Here is an 18,181-nt window from a genome sequence, read left to right on the forward strand (position 1 = left end):
GGTTTGTTTCCAATTGAGAGCATTTCCCACTACAATAATAGATGAGAATCTCTCAAAGGAAATACTTGATTAGTTTTCCCCGGTGGTCACCACCATTTACCCTTTCTATACCATATATGGGCTTGCAGCGCGTGATGTACTGTACACAGAGTCAGTGTTTTTTTTCTGTATATGCAATTTCAGTCAACATGTGTTGACATTTTTTAATAGTTTCCATCTATTTAACTAATATCAAGCAATGCCCCTGTATTGGTACAGCTCTTGTTAGTGCTTCAGGTTTACATTAAATACTTACTCAGCATACTGCTTAAGAAATGGTCACAAACATATACAGTATACACTTATCCATTGCTTTGATAAACAAAATGCATCTAAATGTAAGTGGAATTTTACACAGTAAACCGCAGGCTCTCTTTAGCACAACAGTGCTAAAATGCTGCTAACTCTCTTAATGAGGTAATTTTTTAGTGTTGAAAGTGATAGCCAATAAAACAAAACAAAATAAAATGTAATTTAAAAACATAATTTGCATAGGGGATAAGCTAAGCTAGTAGGCTAGTCGGCCTAGTATGCTAAGCTGGTAGACTGAGCGGTAGCTTGAAAAAAGAAAAGCTAACTAAAAAACCAAAACAACATTTAATTTCATCTACAGCTCAGGTTATTTACTGTTATAAGCAAAATATAATTTAAATGTCATTAATGGCCATAATAATATAGTTTAGACAACATACCTGTACATCATAAAGTAACTGTAAGATTTCTAATCAGGCACTGAATAGTTTCAGTCAGTGGAATTTATCTGGACTCAATTTAACAGGTGGAAACAAATTTTAATGAAACTATTTCGATTTTACTGCATAGTGCATACTAGTGCAAGGTAAATTTATGGTAAGTGTGAAGGTAAATGCAAAAGCAAATGAAAGGTAAACATGAACAGAAAAAGTAACTATAGCCTACATGTAAAAGTAAATGTAAAGGAGAATTCAGAGATGACCTTTGACTTAATGGATTCATGCACTTTTGCATACTTTCTGAAAGTGAATAGTTTTCCAGATGCGTGATCATCGTTAAATCATGTGAAGAACACAATCATTCTAGCATCTTTTGTTGTCAGGTATTGATTCGTGTCCATGTTTTTGTACAAAGTCATCATACAAATCCTTTCATAAAAGGAATCAATCAGCCTTTTTCATGTGTTTGTTATAATGCAGTGTGCACTTCACACAAAGCAGGTTGGAAGAATCCATCTCACCCTGGCTCCTTTCTCTCCGTTGGCTCCTGGGAATCCGGGGAAACCGGTCGAACCCTGCAAATCAAAGAAAAAGACTTAAGGGAGGAAGGGAAGGCAGCAAGACCTGCATATTAATGAGGGATGAACTCCAAGAGTCCCGACTCTCCTACTGATTCCGACAGTTAAATGCCATTACAATCTGTTAGCATTAGCATCTTTGGCTTTGCTACTTCCACTGTAGAGTTTTAAATAGCTGTGAGACTGCTTTGTCCCAATTGTAGGCAAGCTTTTTTCTAAGAATCATAATTCAGCGAGCGGTAGACTTGAATGCGTAAGATAAACAAGGTCGATCTCGATTATCAGTTTCCTTGTTTTGTTTGCACAAGACTGAGCGCAGGAGAGCTCGGGAAGGGATCGCTTGTCAGTTTGGAAATACAACAGGGTTCACCAAGGATGGAGGACGATATAATCAACCAAAACAACAGCTGTTGGACGAAAACAAATGGCCACTCAGTCAGATAAACAACCAAACATAGTTAAGATTAAGAGTCATGAGTCTTAATCGCTCTCATTCTCACTACCTGTCAGTTTCTTTCTCTCATTCTCAGTGCAGTAAATTAAAAACAGCTTACCCACGTTCCTCAATCCTGGCAGCAGTATAAGCATTCAAGAAAGAAAATCAATACACTGGTTTACACATACATTTCTATTTCCTCTGCCCTGCAGAAATCAGGTTTCATTTACCATAAAAGATATTATGAAACTATAAAGGTGAGACACTGACGAATAAGCAATGACACTCTATAAAACAATGCCACAACACTGAAGCGAGTAACCACTCAGACAGTGATGGCTGGTCTTCAAAAGTGCACTTCATGATAATTTGAGAGTTGGCAGGCTGTTTGAATCCATTCCAGAGATGATGGCATGTCAAAGTGCTTGTAATCACATCACTTGTCTGTCGTTCGTTAATGCGACTAAATAGAAGCGGATTTACGAGACTGCTAGGGCTGGGCTTTTTTCCATGTTATTCCAGTCAATTCAAGATAAGCATTAAAAATTAATTATGTAATTTCTACTCTACTATCGGCACCAAAAGGAACTGCAAAAATAGTGAATTAGGTTTCCCGAACACTCTGCCATAAGACTGAGAAACAGAACCGCACGCCACTGGTTGAGCCTGTGGGGTAAATTGGGACATGCAAACTAACAGAGTGAGGTTTTGATAGAGTAGCATAGTAACATTTTATAATATAGTATGTTAAATGGAGTGGTCTGCTGAATAGTAAAAAAAAAAAAAAAAAAAACGGGGAATATATAAAAAAAAAAAACTTATTCATGTTAATAAATATTACATAAATGTTAATATTTACTAATTTTGATACTGTTGTCTTTATAATATCTTTTTAAGATGGCAGCAGAGCATGTTTGGTACTGAATTCACAAAAAAAAAAAAAAAAAAAAATCAGTGGCTCAAAGGTTAGTTCACCCAAAAATTAAGATTCTGTCATCATTTACTCACCCTCATTTCGTTCCAAACCCGTATAGGCTTTTGTTCATCTTCGAAACACAAATCTGAGAGCTTTCTGTCCCTCCATTGACAGCTACGCAACTACCACTTTGACACTTATGAATATATATATATTTTTGCATATTTCAATATTTACATATGAATAAAAACCTAAATTCAAGTCTCTTCAGAAAATTTGGACTTAACCGCCCAAATCATATCTCTTCATGAACTTTTTGAAGCAAGTGGGAGTTGCATATGACAGAAATCACTCAGATTTCATTAAAAATCTCTTTATTTGTGTTTTGAAGAAAAACGAAAGTCTTACAGGTTTGGAACGACATGAGGCTTGAGTAATTGACATGAAGTAATCTTCCAATGGCATAAGAACATATTAAAAAAAATTTATATTCTCAGAAAACAAGTCATTACCGTAAAACAGCTTTTTATCTTGTGCAGTTTTGCTACTCATGTATATTTAGTTTTAGGATGTTTAGATATTTTTGATTGACAAAAATTACTGATTATAAATGATAAATGACCATACATGTACAATGCACTTACAGATTTACCAAGCAATGCACAATATTGTGAACAAAAACTCAGTCTTTCCATTTTACCAACTAGCTGCCTGTAATGATGTCAACATTATAGAAGGTTTCCAGACCTCCAAGACCACTTAAGGTCTAATTTGGGGCTGGCTTGAACCAGATTGGGTACTGCTGTTACAGCTGATGCTGTTGTTGATGAAAGGCGCTGAGGTCTGACACATGCATCTGTGCTCAGAGTTCTCCTCGCTGCCTGCGTGACCAGCATCCCCAACAGCACAGGGAACAATCCTGGCATGAGCTGCTCATTTTAAAAGAGCCTTACTCGGTGCAGCATGCATAATGCATTCTCAGGAGGGCATTAGTTCATGCTAATGAGCCAAGTTGTTGTTTAGCTCATAAGTGAAACAATCGTGATGCACAAACAGGTGTCATGTTCAATATAAGTGCATACCTTTGGCCCTTGACGTCCTGGATAGCCAGGCAATCCCGGAACACCAAGTTTGCCCTGGAGGAAAACAAGGCAAAGATCATTAGTGCAGGAACATCTCTGGACAAACAAAAATCTAATTTAATATTAATATTCAAAACACAAACTCCGCATCACTTCCTGATTCTCCACGCCTCTCTAATCAACTAATCACAGTAAACCGAAATCAACAAGCAGTGTACCTTTTCTCCAGCAGGTCCCAGGGGTCCAGATTCACCGTTGGGGCCCGAACGACCCTTCGGGCCCTCCGGTCCATCCTCACCTCGGGGTCCAGCCAATCCAAGTTCACCCTGAACATACACAGAAAATAACCCAATCAGTGCAGCCCTTCATAGGGTAAAATTAGCTTGGGCTGGAAGCCAGCAAGGCTAGAGGCTGTTTATTTACCCTGTCGCCTTTGAGACCCATGTCTCCCTTGAAACCCGGGAAACCATCCTCACCCTGAAAAGTGGGATGAGAAGAAAATACATTATGGAAAACATATAGTGATGAAGCTATAGCTTCTGCATATAAATACAACAATCAATTATTTGGAGTTGAACTAGACCTCCATCTGCTGACAACAAAGCAGTACAGCAACACTATCAATTACTTGTATTCAGTCTGGAAGGAACAATAATGTGAATATGGAGAAAAGTATGCTAATTGTTAAGATTTATGATTGAATTCTCTTTTCTGTCACTAAGCTTCAGTCTGAAACTTTCACATTCATTTGCAAGATGCAACTTTGTGACCACATTACCTGCATTGTCAACTCAACTCATGCTTTATTTATGTGGATATGGACACACTCAGTTTTGTCATGACGGCACTGCAACCCAACCGTCGATTGAGTATCATTGTCAAACATTTGAGACTGCAATCTGATTAGCATTCACTTCAAAATGTGTTGATGGTTTTTGAAAAGGGGAAAGAATAGGTTTGTGTGGATCTGGATGTACTTAATGGTGATGGAGTGATTTTGTGTCTTGAATAAGTGTTATGACACTCTCTCTGCATGATTAAACAGCACTTATGATGTGATGTTTAAGTGGACAGAATGTGTAGTAGCTATTGAACTCTTTTTATGCAGATTTACTGACCAGTATGTCATTGCAGTGATTCTTAATACAAGTTATAACGTCAAGCTGAGGGTACAGCATGACGCAGACACTTTCTCCCTATCTTCTTTTAGAGAAGATGTGGATTTATGCATACCTTCTCTCCTTTGCCTCCCTTCAGACCACGAACGCCGTCAGCACCCTACAAGACCGATAGCATGTGATCAAGCAAAGCTCACGAACTCATCGCACACCAATAAATCTCTATCAAACACAAAAACTGCTTTACCTTCACACCGCGAGGGCCAGGATAGCCAATGGGGCCCTGGGGACCAGGCTGGCCCTGAAAATGACAACATTGAAAAATTATAAAATGTGTGTGGCGAGGAATGAAAATCCGTGTCTGAAGTAACCTTGCAAGAGGTTTATAGCTAAACACAGATCAAAAACTTTCAAACACTGAATCTGAAATTGAATTAATCATTCAAACTTCCTAATTGAGACTAAATGTATAATGTATAAAAAAGGCAGATAACAAAAAACACACTCAATCAAAAAATTATTATTTGTTCACTTTTGCAGGTTTACTGGTCTGATAGCTAACTGATCATAAACTGATAAATATATATATATATATATATATATATTTTTTTTTTTTTATATATATATATATAAAAATATATATTTATATATATATAAATCCAATTGATCAAGACATATTTAGTGTAAATACTCCCAAAAAATGTGTTAGCTTACCAAAGCTCCTTTCTCTCCAGGTGGGCCCTCTTTACCAGGATGTCCCTGTAGAATAAAGACATATATTTATTATAAAGTGACAGAGAGACATAACCGACTGTTTAGTGTCTAGTAGTTCTCAAAGATTGCTATAAAGAGTCACAAAACACATTTTCTCTGCTATGATGCTCAGTTTTGGAGATAACATATTACAAGTAACACAAGTTACATAATCAGATTACTTTTTTTCAAGTAACTAGTAAAGTAATGCATTACTTTTAAATTTACAACAAAATATCTGAGTTACTACTGAGTACTGAATACTTTGTTTTCTCATTTATTGACTGACACCTCTCCTGTCCTCATGTTGAGAGAAATCAGGAGTGAGTGCAGAGGCGTTGTGTGCGCTGTGTAAACATGATGGTTATTGTAATCATGCATTTACTCATTTCGCTAGCACAAAAAACAGATTCAGAATTCCTCAAAATGAAATAAGTGTGTTGAACTTTCTTTCCTGTGTCATATTGTTCAGCAATCTAAAATGGCAGCACAGCTGAAAGGTTTGTCTGAGCTGCGCCCTCTACTGTACAGGAGTGCATTTGCATTTCCATCAGCCAGAGTCTTATTCATTTCACTTTGGGTGTAAAAGGGTCTTTACATTTGCCAAAAAATGTAACTTTTTATGTGTATTATAAAAAAAACAAAAAACAAGCAAGCCTAGCCCAAGTGAGAAAAAGTAACACAAATGTAACGTAACTTACTACTTTCCATAACAAGTAACTACTGTAAGTAACATAATTAGTTACTTTTTAAGGAAGTAATGCAATATTGTAGCACATTACTTTTAAAGTAATGATACTGTGAAATGTATTTCAATCATCTCCTATCAGTAGTTTAGTAGGCATGAATCACTTGGTATATTAGTATCACTGATACTTACAGGAGGTCCATCTGCGCCAGGCAATCCAGGCAAACCAGACCTTCCATGAGGACCCTGAATGAAGAGAGAGAGAAAAATAACTTCGATTGGATTAAGAAGGATTTCTAAGATCACAGATGCCCTACAGGAAAAAACATGCACTGAATCATGACCCATCTATCTTATGAAAAAGGAAGTACGCTCAAAAATGAATGCTACAGAAATAAATGCATGTTCCAATGATGTATGATCTATCCTGCACTGAAGCTACATTTAACATTTGCATTTATTCATTTATCCAAAGCAAAGGAGAAAAAAAATACAAATATAAGGGATAAGTAATAAAGAACCAACAATATTATCTAAAGCTTTATATCACCATGATATGTTGGATAATCTTTCTTTTCGGTCTCATTCTTTTCTCTTGAGAATGATATGCATGAAAATGATAGAAAACATACTTTTTCTCCAGGCGGTCCGATAGGGCCTTGGGGACCTGGAAGACCCTGTACAACAGAAAACAGACAGCAAACGTCAAGCTTTGTTGCCATGGCAGCGGGGCGGGGGGGAGATAGAGGGATAGGTGTGTGGTAAAGAGGAGTCTTTTCCGATGACTTACACCCAATAATAGACGTATTGTATTGTCCCTGTGTGTGTGTTGGCAGGGTCATTCGTGTTTGCACAGTTGTGCTTGAAGAGTGTGTGCGTACACACGTGATTACTATGTGTGTGTTTACAGTGTCCGATTCTGTGTATTTGTGAATGTAAGAGTGTGTGTGCTGTCCAGGAGTTCACTCCAGGGAAATTTGATCTCCCTGCTCTGATTGGACCGCTGCAGGTGGGGCGTTATGAATGAGACGCTTTCAGCTGCCCACTTCCTCTGGGCCGAGCAGAGGCTTACAGAAATATTTCAGATCATTTCATCGTGCCCTCTGAGATTCAGTGCGACAAAGCCGTTCGGAAGTAAGATTGAAAAATTATGGTGGGGATGAGAAATTACCACAAAAAAAAGTTTCATGAATTGGGCTGAATAATAATTCAGAACTCAGCCCATAATTGAGCAAAATCAAAGCTATGGTATTTTTTTGAAGTTATAAATAAAACAGATTGCTAGAGTGCCATTTTCCACTTCAAAATTTCAGGTTTAATTCAGTGTTACTTACCGTTTCTTTGTAATTGGTTCTACACCAATTTATTTAAATGTAGAGAGAATGAAATGTGACGAAACTAGCATGTTTGTGTGGCAATTAATATATGTAATTTAGTGTATAAATAAAGATTTAATGTAATATATTTATTTTAATATATAATAATATATATTTCTATATACTAATATATATATATATTTTTTTTTAACATGTTTTTACTTTACTGTTTTTCTTTTCTTTTAATTTAACACAAAAGACCATACTTTCTTTCCAAAATATTAAAATATTATAGGGATTGCACCTAAGATCCCCATGACTTTTTAATGACCTTTAAGGTTTTATTAATTTCGGTGACATTTCCAGGACCTTGGGAACAAAATAAAAAATTTAATTACAATGATCCAAAGTCAATCAAACTGGATCTTGCTCAATGCTCAATACTCAATACTAGTAAAACCTGCGAGGTAGTGTGTCTGAAGTGTGTGTTTGTACTCACCTGTGTTCCTGGGATTCCCTGTTGTCCAGGAGGGCCCGGCTCTCCCTGGGGTCCCTGTTCAACAGAAAAAGATGCTTTGCATCAACTGCACCCTGAATATGTCAAATATCCAGCAATGTTTAATATATTTCTGTGTGTGTTGACATGTGAGCTTTATTTGCTATATGACCCTGGTCTGCAAATATGATGCTAAAACATAAATATGGTAAACACGATGCTGACAAAATGATTATTATTATTAAAGGTGGCAGGCCATTATACCATGTAACCTTCAGGCCAGCTAACAAATAGGATATGTTTTAAGAACATTTTGCTAACATTCCCATTAAGTTATGAAAACATTATTTCTGAAAGTCCTCTGAATGTTACGTCCAGTTTTGTGCAAACATTTTGAGAACATTATTAAAGACCAAATAATTCTGACCGAACATTCTATTGATGTTACTGGAAGAATGTTTGCTTATAACTCGCTGTTAGCTGGGAGAATGCTAGTAGGCCTACGACATTATGATTAAACTATTCTCATATTTGACAGTACATTCACCCTAAGTTTTAAAGTGTGTTTAGTTACTGTACAAGATTAACTGCCATCAGAGTAGCTTCTTTTTCATGGCATATCAGTTTAGTTCTGAAAAAAGCTCTTGAATATATCTGAGGGGTCATGACTTAGCATTTATCCTGAATTAGCTGTTTTCATTAGTCATCATAATTTGGTTTCTGAAAAACAAAAGACGTTTCGGATTTGATACGCTAAATGTAGAGCTATTTTGTTACACAAGGTTTATTCATCCACCAGCGTTGTTACTGTGGCAGTAAGTAATGCGATTTAAACTTCACAGTAGTCTGTCTTAGGCCTATAGATTCAACAAGGCCACAACACATTCAAAACCCACAGAGATTTGCTCAATATTATCAGCATGCTCCTCTGATTTTATCTACAAAATGCCAGGTTTACAAGATCCATGTCTCTTACCATGTTTCCTTTGGGACCATGTGGACCATCAACACCAGCAATGCCCTGCAGAAATCAATAGTGAAAGATTAGAAGCGAGCAATCAGCATGAGATCCACAACATTATAAATTTGAAAGTTCAATCACTTACAGGTTGTCCAGGAGGTCCAGGAGGGCCTCGAGGGCCGAGCAGACCACGCGGCCCCTGAGAAAAAGAGATAAAAAGGTCCTGATTTAAAAGGGCAAGTATTCTCATATGAATTTTAATAGGAATCATAATAAGCTGTTGGGTGTCTCTGCCCCCTGGTGGCAAACTAGAAATAAAACATTTCTTCTTCTTCTAAAAAAAAAAAAAAAAAGTACACACTTACGCTCTCACCAGCAAGTCCTCTTGGTCCAATCTCTCCATCTTCTCCCTGAAAAGGAGGAAGAAGTGAATATGGTTATTCTAACGGCTGAACCAGTGAAATTATGAAAATGGTTTTTGTTCTTCAGGTGATTCAGAAAAGCACTTACTCTTGGTCCGTCTTCTCCGGTAGGTCCATGGGGACCAGGAGGACCATTCTCACCCTGTCATAAAGAGACATCAAACTTTATTACATCTAACTTAATATATAATCTTTTCACCTTTGCTTGCAAGTGATCTAGGGAGCCATTTTGGATCCCTATAATTATTACCTTTGTTGAGATGGGAACAGGATGGAAATACCCTACTGTAGGGTTTCCTAAGCAGGAGGCTCTTTCTTCTTCTTCTCAGTACCATATATTTATTATAAAGGTGCATTTTTGTTTGTTGGTGCTTGTTACTGAATCAGTTTTTATGCACCAAAATAATGATGAATTATTGAATTGTGTAGCTTTTATGTACATTGAATTATTGTTACTTTTTGTTTAAAAAACAAGATATTTATTGCAAAGAAATATACAATTTTGCTAATATAAATTTAGCGAAATATAAAATTGCTAATCAATAGCATTATGATAATAATTCGCAAAATACTTTGATAAAAAGAAGCTGTGTTATATGCCTGTTTGGAAGCAAGTTAGAAAAATTATAATGGGGATGGATGGGAAATTACCAAAAATGGGAGTTAAACAAATTGGGCAATATAATCATTCAGAATTCAGCTTGAATTAATGTATTTAAGCCCATAATTTAGCTAAATCAAAGCCTAAGTAGAGATAATGCAATATGTAGAAACTAACTTGTTTGTTCATTTTTGCTTCATTTTTTTTTCCTGATTTTATTTTAACACAATATATAAAGTTACCACAAAGTTGCACCTAAGAGATAATACAAAAATTAGCAAAAGCTGGACAATTGTTGTGAACCTCTTCGTCTACTTTGTACAACCCCCTTTATACAACCCTGATCATTTACTCTGATTTTACTGTATTTGTCTATTGAATTGTTCTGTATGTGTTCATACTCACCCTGTGTCCCTTTTCACCAGGCAGACCTGGAAGCCCATCAAAACCTCTGTCACCCTGTGAAGAAGACCAGGTAAAACAGTCAAGCAATATATTTATATATATTTATATACTGTATAACGGCACAATACTGTCTGTAATAGCAGAGTATGGCATATATGTGGGTGAGAATATTTCTTGTACCTTAGATCCAGATTCTCCAGGCATTCCACGGGCCCCGTCGGCTCCAGCACGGCCCTGTCACAGAGATTAGAGATTATATACTACTGGGAACCATAGTGTATCTATCCACTGACCAACATTTAAGAAATGCATATGTGTGTGTGAAAGATAAAGATAAATCTCTCACTCTCTTGCCAGATTTTCCCATTTGCCCTGGTGGGCCTTGGATACCCCTTGGACCCTATGGCGGAAAGATACATGATTATTTAGGTAAGTATTTCTGTAGTTATGGACTGTATGGTGATGGGTGGTGAGCAACGCTGTGTCTTACCTGAGGACCAGGGTCTCCACTCTCTCCCTTCAGTCCAGAAGGACCTGGAAGACCCTGAATGTGTTTGACATTAGAGAGATGCATTAGACCAAGACCAAACCAACACATTTTTAACACAGTTACAGAAAGATTGAAATGCCTGCACTATATACAACCAAACAGCAGATGGCAATCTTTCACAGCATAAACAATTCCACATTATTCTGCACTTTCCTAGAGCATAAAAATAAGCCCAGAATAAAAGTACAGAAGTTAAAATAGTAAGTATAAAATAGTAGTTTTCTTAGCACCGCACCACATGCATCTGAGAAACGGATGATTTTAAAATTGCTGCTATCCCAGACAGACAGTCCTAGTGTTTTTTTATGGCTAATTTAAAAGATAATTTAAGAGTTTATTCCTAAAATTGTACCCTACCATAGGGAATCATTTGGAAACTCAAAGATTCTCATTTGTCTGCTTTTCAAATGACACATCTGAGGATTCGCAACTAGCCATTAAACAGTTCTTGTGATTTTCAAAGTCTCAGTCAATTATGCAGGATAAGTATGACATGACTGTGCTTTTCATGCTTATTTTAGGTTTTTTGTCATTAGTTTTGTTCTATCTGAGCAGGATCATTTCACGCCTGAAGTGGTTAGGCTTGAGTTCACTGGCCCATCGTGTTTCAACAGGTCAGACAGTTCATTAATCTGGTTACCTGGCCTCTCTACTCATTGAATAAGCAGTAAAAGAAAAGATATTGTGATTTTGTACAAACATTTTGGTGCCCAAGGACATTGTCCCCCTTAGTGGGATGATCTGAGTTGTAAAAATCATATTTGCTGAATGAAATCTAATATTTGTATCGCTCTAGCACATCACACTTTCTCAAAAAATTAATTTCATTGCATTTTTGCTTTTGACAACCATTTGTACTGTGAAGAAGTCTTTTATTATACATTGAAAGACATGATTCCTATTTTTCTCTGAGCCAGGATAGAACTATTTGTTAAATTCTCAGCCCATAATACTGTATATGACATAATTTTATGCCTAATCCTGATTTCAAGGTTAGAATTATGGCCAGTGACTGAAGAAAATGCAAACAGCGACAGAAAATTACATATTTAATGAAAAAAAGCTTATTCATAACCTTATGTTTATGTAAAGTTCTTTGCAATTAAGTATTTGAACATATTGTTCCACTCTCTTCAGTATTGTAAGTTAAAAGACACATTTTGAATTATTCTTTTTGCAATTAAAATATTGACATTTGACTTCCTTTTTAAATTATTATTATTTTTTTTTTGATAAGTGCATTAAAGCTGATACATACAGTAAATATAGACGGAAAAATCTTCATTCTTAATTTGTGAAAAACTCTACATGATGGAAAGTTTTTATTGATATTTTTCAGCATACTGATATTATTTTTCGGAATATGCAGGGCTGTAATGAATGGGACAGTGATGGTGTTCTGCATATAATTAGTGGTGATGAACTTTGAATCATTACATGAAATTGCATTGCTTAGATTTTCAGATTGGGTGAGACTTCTGCAGAGGTCATGAGGTCATTGAAACTCACCACTGGGCCAGATCTTCCAGTGAGACCCATTGGACCTGATGGACCTCTCATGGCGAGCTGCGGACACAAACCAAAAAATCTAAATCATCAATCACGACTGGCGAACATCTACTCTCTTTACCCAGAGGAGGTGGAGCCGTGTGTGCATTTGTCAAGGACAGATCTGAGCGCTCACACTAATCTGCAACACCTGTCAGGGTCGGCCTCCTGCGGGTCGTGAACCTTGCTAGTATTTTTAACTAGTGTCAAAGCAGAGTCAAAGCAGCCTGTGCTGCTCCGTTTCACTCTTGTTTTAGCGCAAACAAGGCCGGAGTAAATCCCCTCTCCACCCTTTGACCCATCGCTCCACCTCTTCCCAACAAACAGTCAAGAGCCCCCCACCTCCCCCCTTAGCAAACAGCTGGCTGAAGCTCCGGGGCCATTTGGCCCTTTAATTCTGCTCGCCTGGCCCTGGTCTCGTACTCACCCTGGCCTGGGACAGAATGGCCTGAGCCTGGGCCTCCTGAGCCGACACCACCGGACCCTTTTCCCCATCTCCGCCAAAACGGAACTGTCAAACACCAGCAGAGTATTAATGATCATTTTCATTTATAAAAAACATTTCATACCATCATATACTATAAATATTAAGTCAATCAAACACTAAAAGCAACATTATGAATATTTAATTAGGATTATTAGGTGGCATTTTCAATACGTTTGAAAACTACTAAACAATATGCTCTAAAGAAGTGAAGTATGCTGTCATTATTTGATATGTGTCCTGATTATCTATAACATTTTATACTGTAATATATTTTAATTCCAGGTTAATCAAATACGAGAAGCTAAATTATGAATATTTAATTGGGATTTAGATGGTTTTCAATACTTTAAAATCTACTACTAACATATAAAAATTGAAATATAAAATTCGAAAATCACAAAAATATTTATAAAAGTATGCAGTCATTATTTTCATATCTTGCAATTGCATGTATCATTATAACATTTTATACTATATTATATTATACTGTGCAATCCAACTTAATCAAATACGAAAATAAATATTATGAATATTTAATAAGGATTTATTTGTAATTTAGCCTATCATCATTACATATAACACTTAATTCAGTTGCATACTATACTATACATATTAAGTCAATCAAACACGAAAAGCAACATTATGAAAATTTAATTAGGATTAAGATGATTTTCAATACATTTTGAAAACAACATGTTCTAAAGAATGCAGTCATTATTTGCATATTTGTCTCATTATGTAGCCTATAACTCATATAATATATAATACATACTATACTATAATGTAAGTCATTCAAATATAAAAAGCATTATGATTTTCAACTTATATGTGACCCTGGATCATAAAACCAGTCATAAGTCGCACGGGTATATTTGTGGCAAAAGCCAACAATACATTGTATGGGTCAAAATGTTCGATTTTTCTTTTATGCCAAAAATCATTAGGATATTAAGTAAAGATCATGTTCCATGAAGATATTTTGTAAATTTCCTACCGTAAATATATAAAACATTTATTTTTGTGAGTGAATGCAGCACAATCGCAAACATAAATGGACAACTTTAAAGGCGATTTTCTCAATGTTTTGATTTTTTTGCACCCTCAGATTCCAGATTTACAAATAGTTGTATCTCGGCCAAATATTGTCATATCCTAACAAACCATAAATCAATCGAAAGTTTATTAATTCAGCTTTCAGATGATGTTTAAATCTCAATTTCAAAAAAATTTACCCATGTGACTGGTTTTGTGGTCCAGGGTGACATATATGAAAAAGCAGCTAAATTAATATTTAGAGTGGTTTTAATTCCTTTTAAAAACTACTACAAAATCATAAATTCTAAATAAGTATGCTATTATTATTTTAATGTATGAATTATTGCTGAATGCATGCATGAAACTTGTGCAGCAGAAGGTTTTTTGGAGGATTAAGGGGTCTTACTGGCAACATCAGCATAGTACCAGGGGGTCCTGGCATGCCATCCGCTCCGGGAAGACCAGCGCGGCCGGGAGGACCCTGAGGAAGCAGGAAGAGAGGGAGGGAGAGAGAGAGAGAGAGAGAGAGAGAGAGAGAGAGAGAGAGAGAGAGAGAGAGAGAGAGAGAGAGAGAGATGGGATAAATCAGTAACTTGACACTTCTTGACTTGACAACACCCAGGTAAGAGAATGCCAAGAGAGGAATGAGAAAGGGAGGAAGATCAAAGAGCGATAGAGAGAGAGAGACCTCTCACTTCCATTACCCTTAAGTGAAGTTGCCCATTTTAAAGATACTGATTGGTTTCATTTCCAAGCTCATGAGCACAGGGGGGACACACTGTGTAACAATTACTTTTGCCTAAATGACACTTCATATTCCCCGTCCAGATGGTTCCATGTTGTCTCCAACACGTCTAATTACAACAAACTAAGAAAGGCTTTTACTTTTGCAACAGGTTTAGCTTGGGCAGATGTTAAATAACACTAATAAAGGATATTAAAAGTCATTTCACATTTTGAAAAGTCAAACACAATGTTATTTTCCCTTCCACTGCACTTTACTTTTCCATTGTTTTTCAATGTAAATAGCACTAGACGAACGTCTTTAACCGTTGCGCTCGCAGTACTTTGCAGCGTCTCGCGCATGACACAGCATTCTAAAAACGCGGTGCTCAAGTTAAAAGAAGTTAAACATTTTAAAAAACGAGTCTCTAGACCTTGCACTTTTTTCCATTCCACTGACCAGTGTCGGTAAAAGTGATTTCACCAAGTACAACATGTTTCTGGATCAACATCTTTGTTGATCCTGGAACAACATTCCAATCAACCAATCAGGTTTGAGAGACAAATTTACAGTTTATGTAAATTTTAGGCTTAAACCCAGGGTTAAGTGCTTCTTCATCAGTGTTGTTCACCTATCATTTCCCTCTGATTTTAGGGATAAGTTATGGGTAGGTTTAGGTTTATAGGTAGGGACAGGGTTAGGACTAAAACTTCAGACAGGAATGTTGTTCCACTGTCAACAAAGTATGTTGATCCAGAAACATGTCTTACTTGGCAAGGTTCACAGGGTAACCAATGTGCATCTCACGGTTTTAACAGCAAAAACACATTCTGTGTGAACCGGCCCTTAGTTTGTTTTTGCTATATGGACAAAATCTTAACAGGCAGTACTCAAGACCTACATAATGTTCATTTCAGTCCCACATTTTATTGATATGCATTTTTGCATTTAGTTGTTTAGAAATCCTCTATTGTAATGCTCTTTCCTTTATTTAGGCTACTTGTAAACTACTAACTGTATCTTGTCAACAACTAAAGTATACTCAGATGCAAGTGAGTTTCATCATTATCATTCTTGTGTGTGTGTGTGCTGTTCAATAGAGTGTGTTTTTACGTAGATGTGTAATACCTAAAACACAAACCTAACATCCGACTGCCAGACAGACTTTGGAGTTGGTTGGAAATGCCTAATGATAATTATCCTCAAACAGTTTAAGACAGAAGATTGTGAGCAATAGATATATTATGCATAGAGAAATTGATAAGAGTTTTGTGGTGCATTTAATCAGAAATGTTGTCCCGGTTTACCCACTGAGCTACTCACTCTGATACTCACTGTATTCACTATTACTATCTTGCTCTAATTTGTGTGTCTAAAAAAGAAGGTCAGAGTTTCACATCTGAAACCTAATATGTCAGAGAGGGTGTAAATGTGCCCTTAGGGTCAGGAATCTTCCATGACCCTGTTCAGAATAAATTAGCATTATGTACTATTTACTGACATACAGTAAGGGGTCTTTGCAGTTTACTACAGAAAGACTGTTTTTCTAAGCCTTTCTTACTTAGTCTCCAGCAAACCCCTATCAGGCTTAAGCTTTTCTCTTTGTGTCGCAGCTGTTCATCACACATTTCATTTGACATGCTTCTTTGGTCACTTAATCAGTGCCTCATTTCTTGTCAAAGACTATTTCAATTTCTGTAAAACAAAATCCAAAATATGACAGAAAAAGTTGGAGACCTAAACGTTAACCAAGCCTTGTTAAAATCCTGAAAATAACTGTGATCATCATGTAAACATAGCCCGGATTCGGAGACTGGAACAAATTATTACCCTGTCACCAGAATCTCCGGCCGAACCAGGGGGGCCTTGTAAACCTGGAGGGCCTGGAAGACCCTAAAGACAAAACAAAAACAGAAATAAACACAAACAGATCTGATCACAATCATATCCCAATTACCAAAAGAATTTAGATCATTTTGTTGTTCATAAAACTCACTAGAACACATCGGTTGAATATTTCATATTATAACTGATGCAGGTAAAAACAAACAAAATGCAAGTAACTTACAGCAGGCCCAGGTGGTCCAGAAGGTCCCTCAATCAGCATGCCCTATGAATCAGACAACAAAATCAGAATTACAATCAAAAACTGATTGCAACATCAAATTAATAAATGAATATCCATTAACTTTGGCTCATTTCTCGAATTCGATTTTTGTCTCTCAAAACAGTAAGTTCAGATCTCTGAACAATTAGTTTCTTGTTCACATCAGATTTAAATTTCTTATTGATTGAAATAAATTGCATGTGTTTTGGAAGATGTGAGCAAAAGAGTAATGTACAATTGTCTACAATTTGAAAAATAACTAAATGCACATGGCCTGTTGTTCAAAACTGATGAGTTGATTCTCAGCGAAACTGTCAAAGGTCTTCACAGCTTTTTTTCGTCACATGCAAAATGATCCATTCAGTTATCAAAATCTGGCAGACATGCATGTATATTCCATAAATATCTGACAAGGAATGTTTGTAATGTCTGCTAAATTGGCAAATGGCCTACCATTGTAATAGGTATGTAATAGGAATCCCAATCTTGCCAATCAACCAATCAAGTTTGGAATCATATCTATATATGGAGTTTGCCCAGCACAATCACTACCATTTTTGAACATGGAGGAACATCACAACCCTAAACAACAGCAGCTACAGCAATACTGTATAAATACATTTGTATTTATTTATATATACAAAAATATGAAAAATATGCCAAAGCGATTGAAAAAAAAAAGTCCAGAATTGCCCTCTCACTCACTGGCTCAATCACTGCAGGCTCTCCCTTCTCTCCTTTCTGACCCAGATCAGCACCTCTACCCAACTGCAAACATACAAGAGAGGTTACATATGACAGATAGAACCATATAATGATAGAACGATAGATAGATAGAACGATGGATAGATAGAACGATAGATAAGATACAGGTACTGGAGTGTTTGACGGAGGGGAAGAATGAGTTTCTTTAGGAGAAGGGTGTGTCTGAGCAAACAGCTGGGTCTGTGGTATGGGGTAATTGTTGTGTCCTGGGGCAATATGGGAGATGAGGTGCTGACAGTCAGGGAGTGTAATCTACAGCAGCTCCATGGGGCTCAGGTATGAGAGTGTGAATGTAAGTGATCTGTGAATCAATGTGATCTATAATAAGAAACTAATACAGACAAGTGAGGAAAAAGTGTGGTCTGTGTGCTTCAAAACATGCTAATAACATCCAGTGGACAGAAATTAGTATAAACAAACGCACTGAACAGAAAAATGAATGGACCCCATGCAAAATGGTGC

The 18,181-nt window shown here is 36.6% G+C and overlaps 1 protein-coding gene across 2 annotated transcripts in view; it reads right to left on the reverse strand.

Annotated features, from left to right (window-relative positions):
• Nucleotides 1–18,181, reverse strand: part of col11a1a (collagen, type XI, alpha 1a) — a 70,291-nt gene that overhangs the window by 28,902 nt on the left and 23,208 nt on the right. For both annotated transcript variants that reach the window (XM_084102568.1, XM_084102567.1), the window contains 24 exons: nucleotides 17,660–17,722; nucleotides 16,916–16,957; nucleotides 16,678–16,740; nucleotides 14,530–14,604; nucleotides 13,029–13,112; nucleotides 12,563–12,619; nucleotides 10,994–11,047; nucleotides 10,850–10,903; nucleotides 10,684–10,737; nucleotides 10,504–10,557; nucleotides 9,586–9,639; nucleotides 9,441–9,485; nucleotides 9,221–9,274; nucleotides 9,091–9,135; nucleotides 8,118–8,171; nucleotides 6,935–6,979; nucleotides 6,495–6,548; nucleotides 5,576–5,620; nucleotides 5,109–5,162; nucleotides 4,977–5,021; nucleotides 4,167–4,220; nucleotides 3,962–4,069; nucleotides 3,744–3,797; nucleotides 1,253–1,306 (listed from right to left, as the gene is read on the reverse strand). In XM_084102568.1, the coding sequence (XP_083958694.1) occupies nucleotides 1,253–1,306; nucleotides 3,744–3,797; nucleotides 3,962–4,069; nucleotides 4,167–4,220; nucleotides 4,977–5,021; nucleotides 5,109–5,162; nucleotides 5,576–5,620; nucleotides 6,495–6,548; nucleotides 6,935–6,979; nucleotides 8,118–8,171; nucleotides 9,091–9,135; nucleotides 9,221–9,274; nucleotides 9,441–9,485; nucleotides 9,586–9,639; nucleotides 10,504–10,557; nucleotides 10,684–10,737; nucleotides 10,850–10,903; nucleotides 10,994–11,047; nucleotides 12,563–12,619; nucleotides 13,029–13,112; nucleotides 14,530–14,604; nucleotides 16,678–16,740; nucleotides 16,916–16,957; nucleotides 17,660–17,722 (1,365 nt within the window). The remainder of the gene's footprint in view (nucleotides 1–1,252; nucleotides 1,307–3,743; nucleotides 3,798–3,961; nucleotides 4,070–4,166; nucleotides 4,221–4,976; nucleotides 5,022–5,108; nucleotides 5,163–5,575; nucleotides 5,621–6,494; nucleotides 6,549–6,934; nucleotides 6,980–8,117; nucleotides 8,172–9,090; nucleotides 9,136–9,220; nucleotides 9,275–9,440; nucleotides 9,486–9,585; nucleotides 9,640–10,503; nucleotides 10,558–10,683; nucleotides 10,738–10,849; nucleotides 10,904–10,993; nucleotides 11,048–12,562; nucleotides 12,620–13,028; nucleotides 13,113–14,529; nucleotides 14,605–16,677; nucleotides 16,741–16,915; nucleotides 16,958–17,659; nucleotides 17,723–18,181) is intronic.

This window comes from Abramis brama (assembly GCF_963993115.1).
Source record: "Abramis brama genome assembly, chromosome: 24".
NCBI classification, from domain to species: Eukaryota; Metazoa; Chordata; class Actinopteri; order Cypriniformes; family Leuciscidae; genus Abramis; species Abramis brama.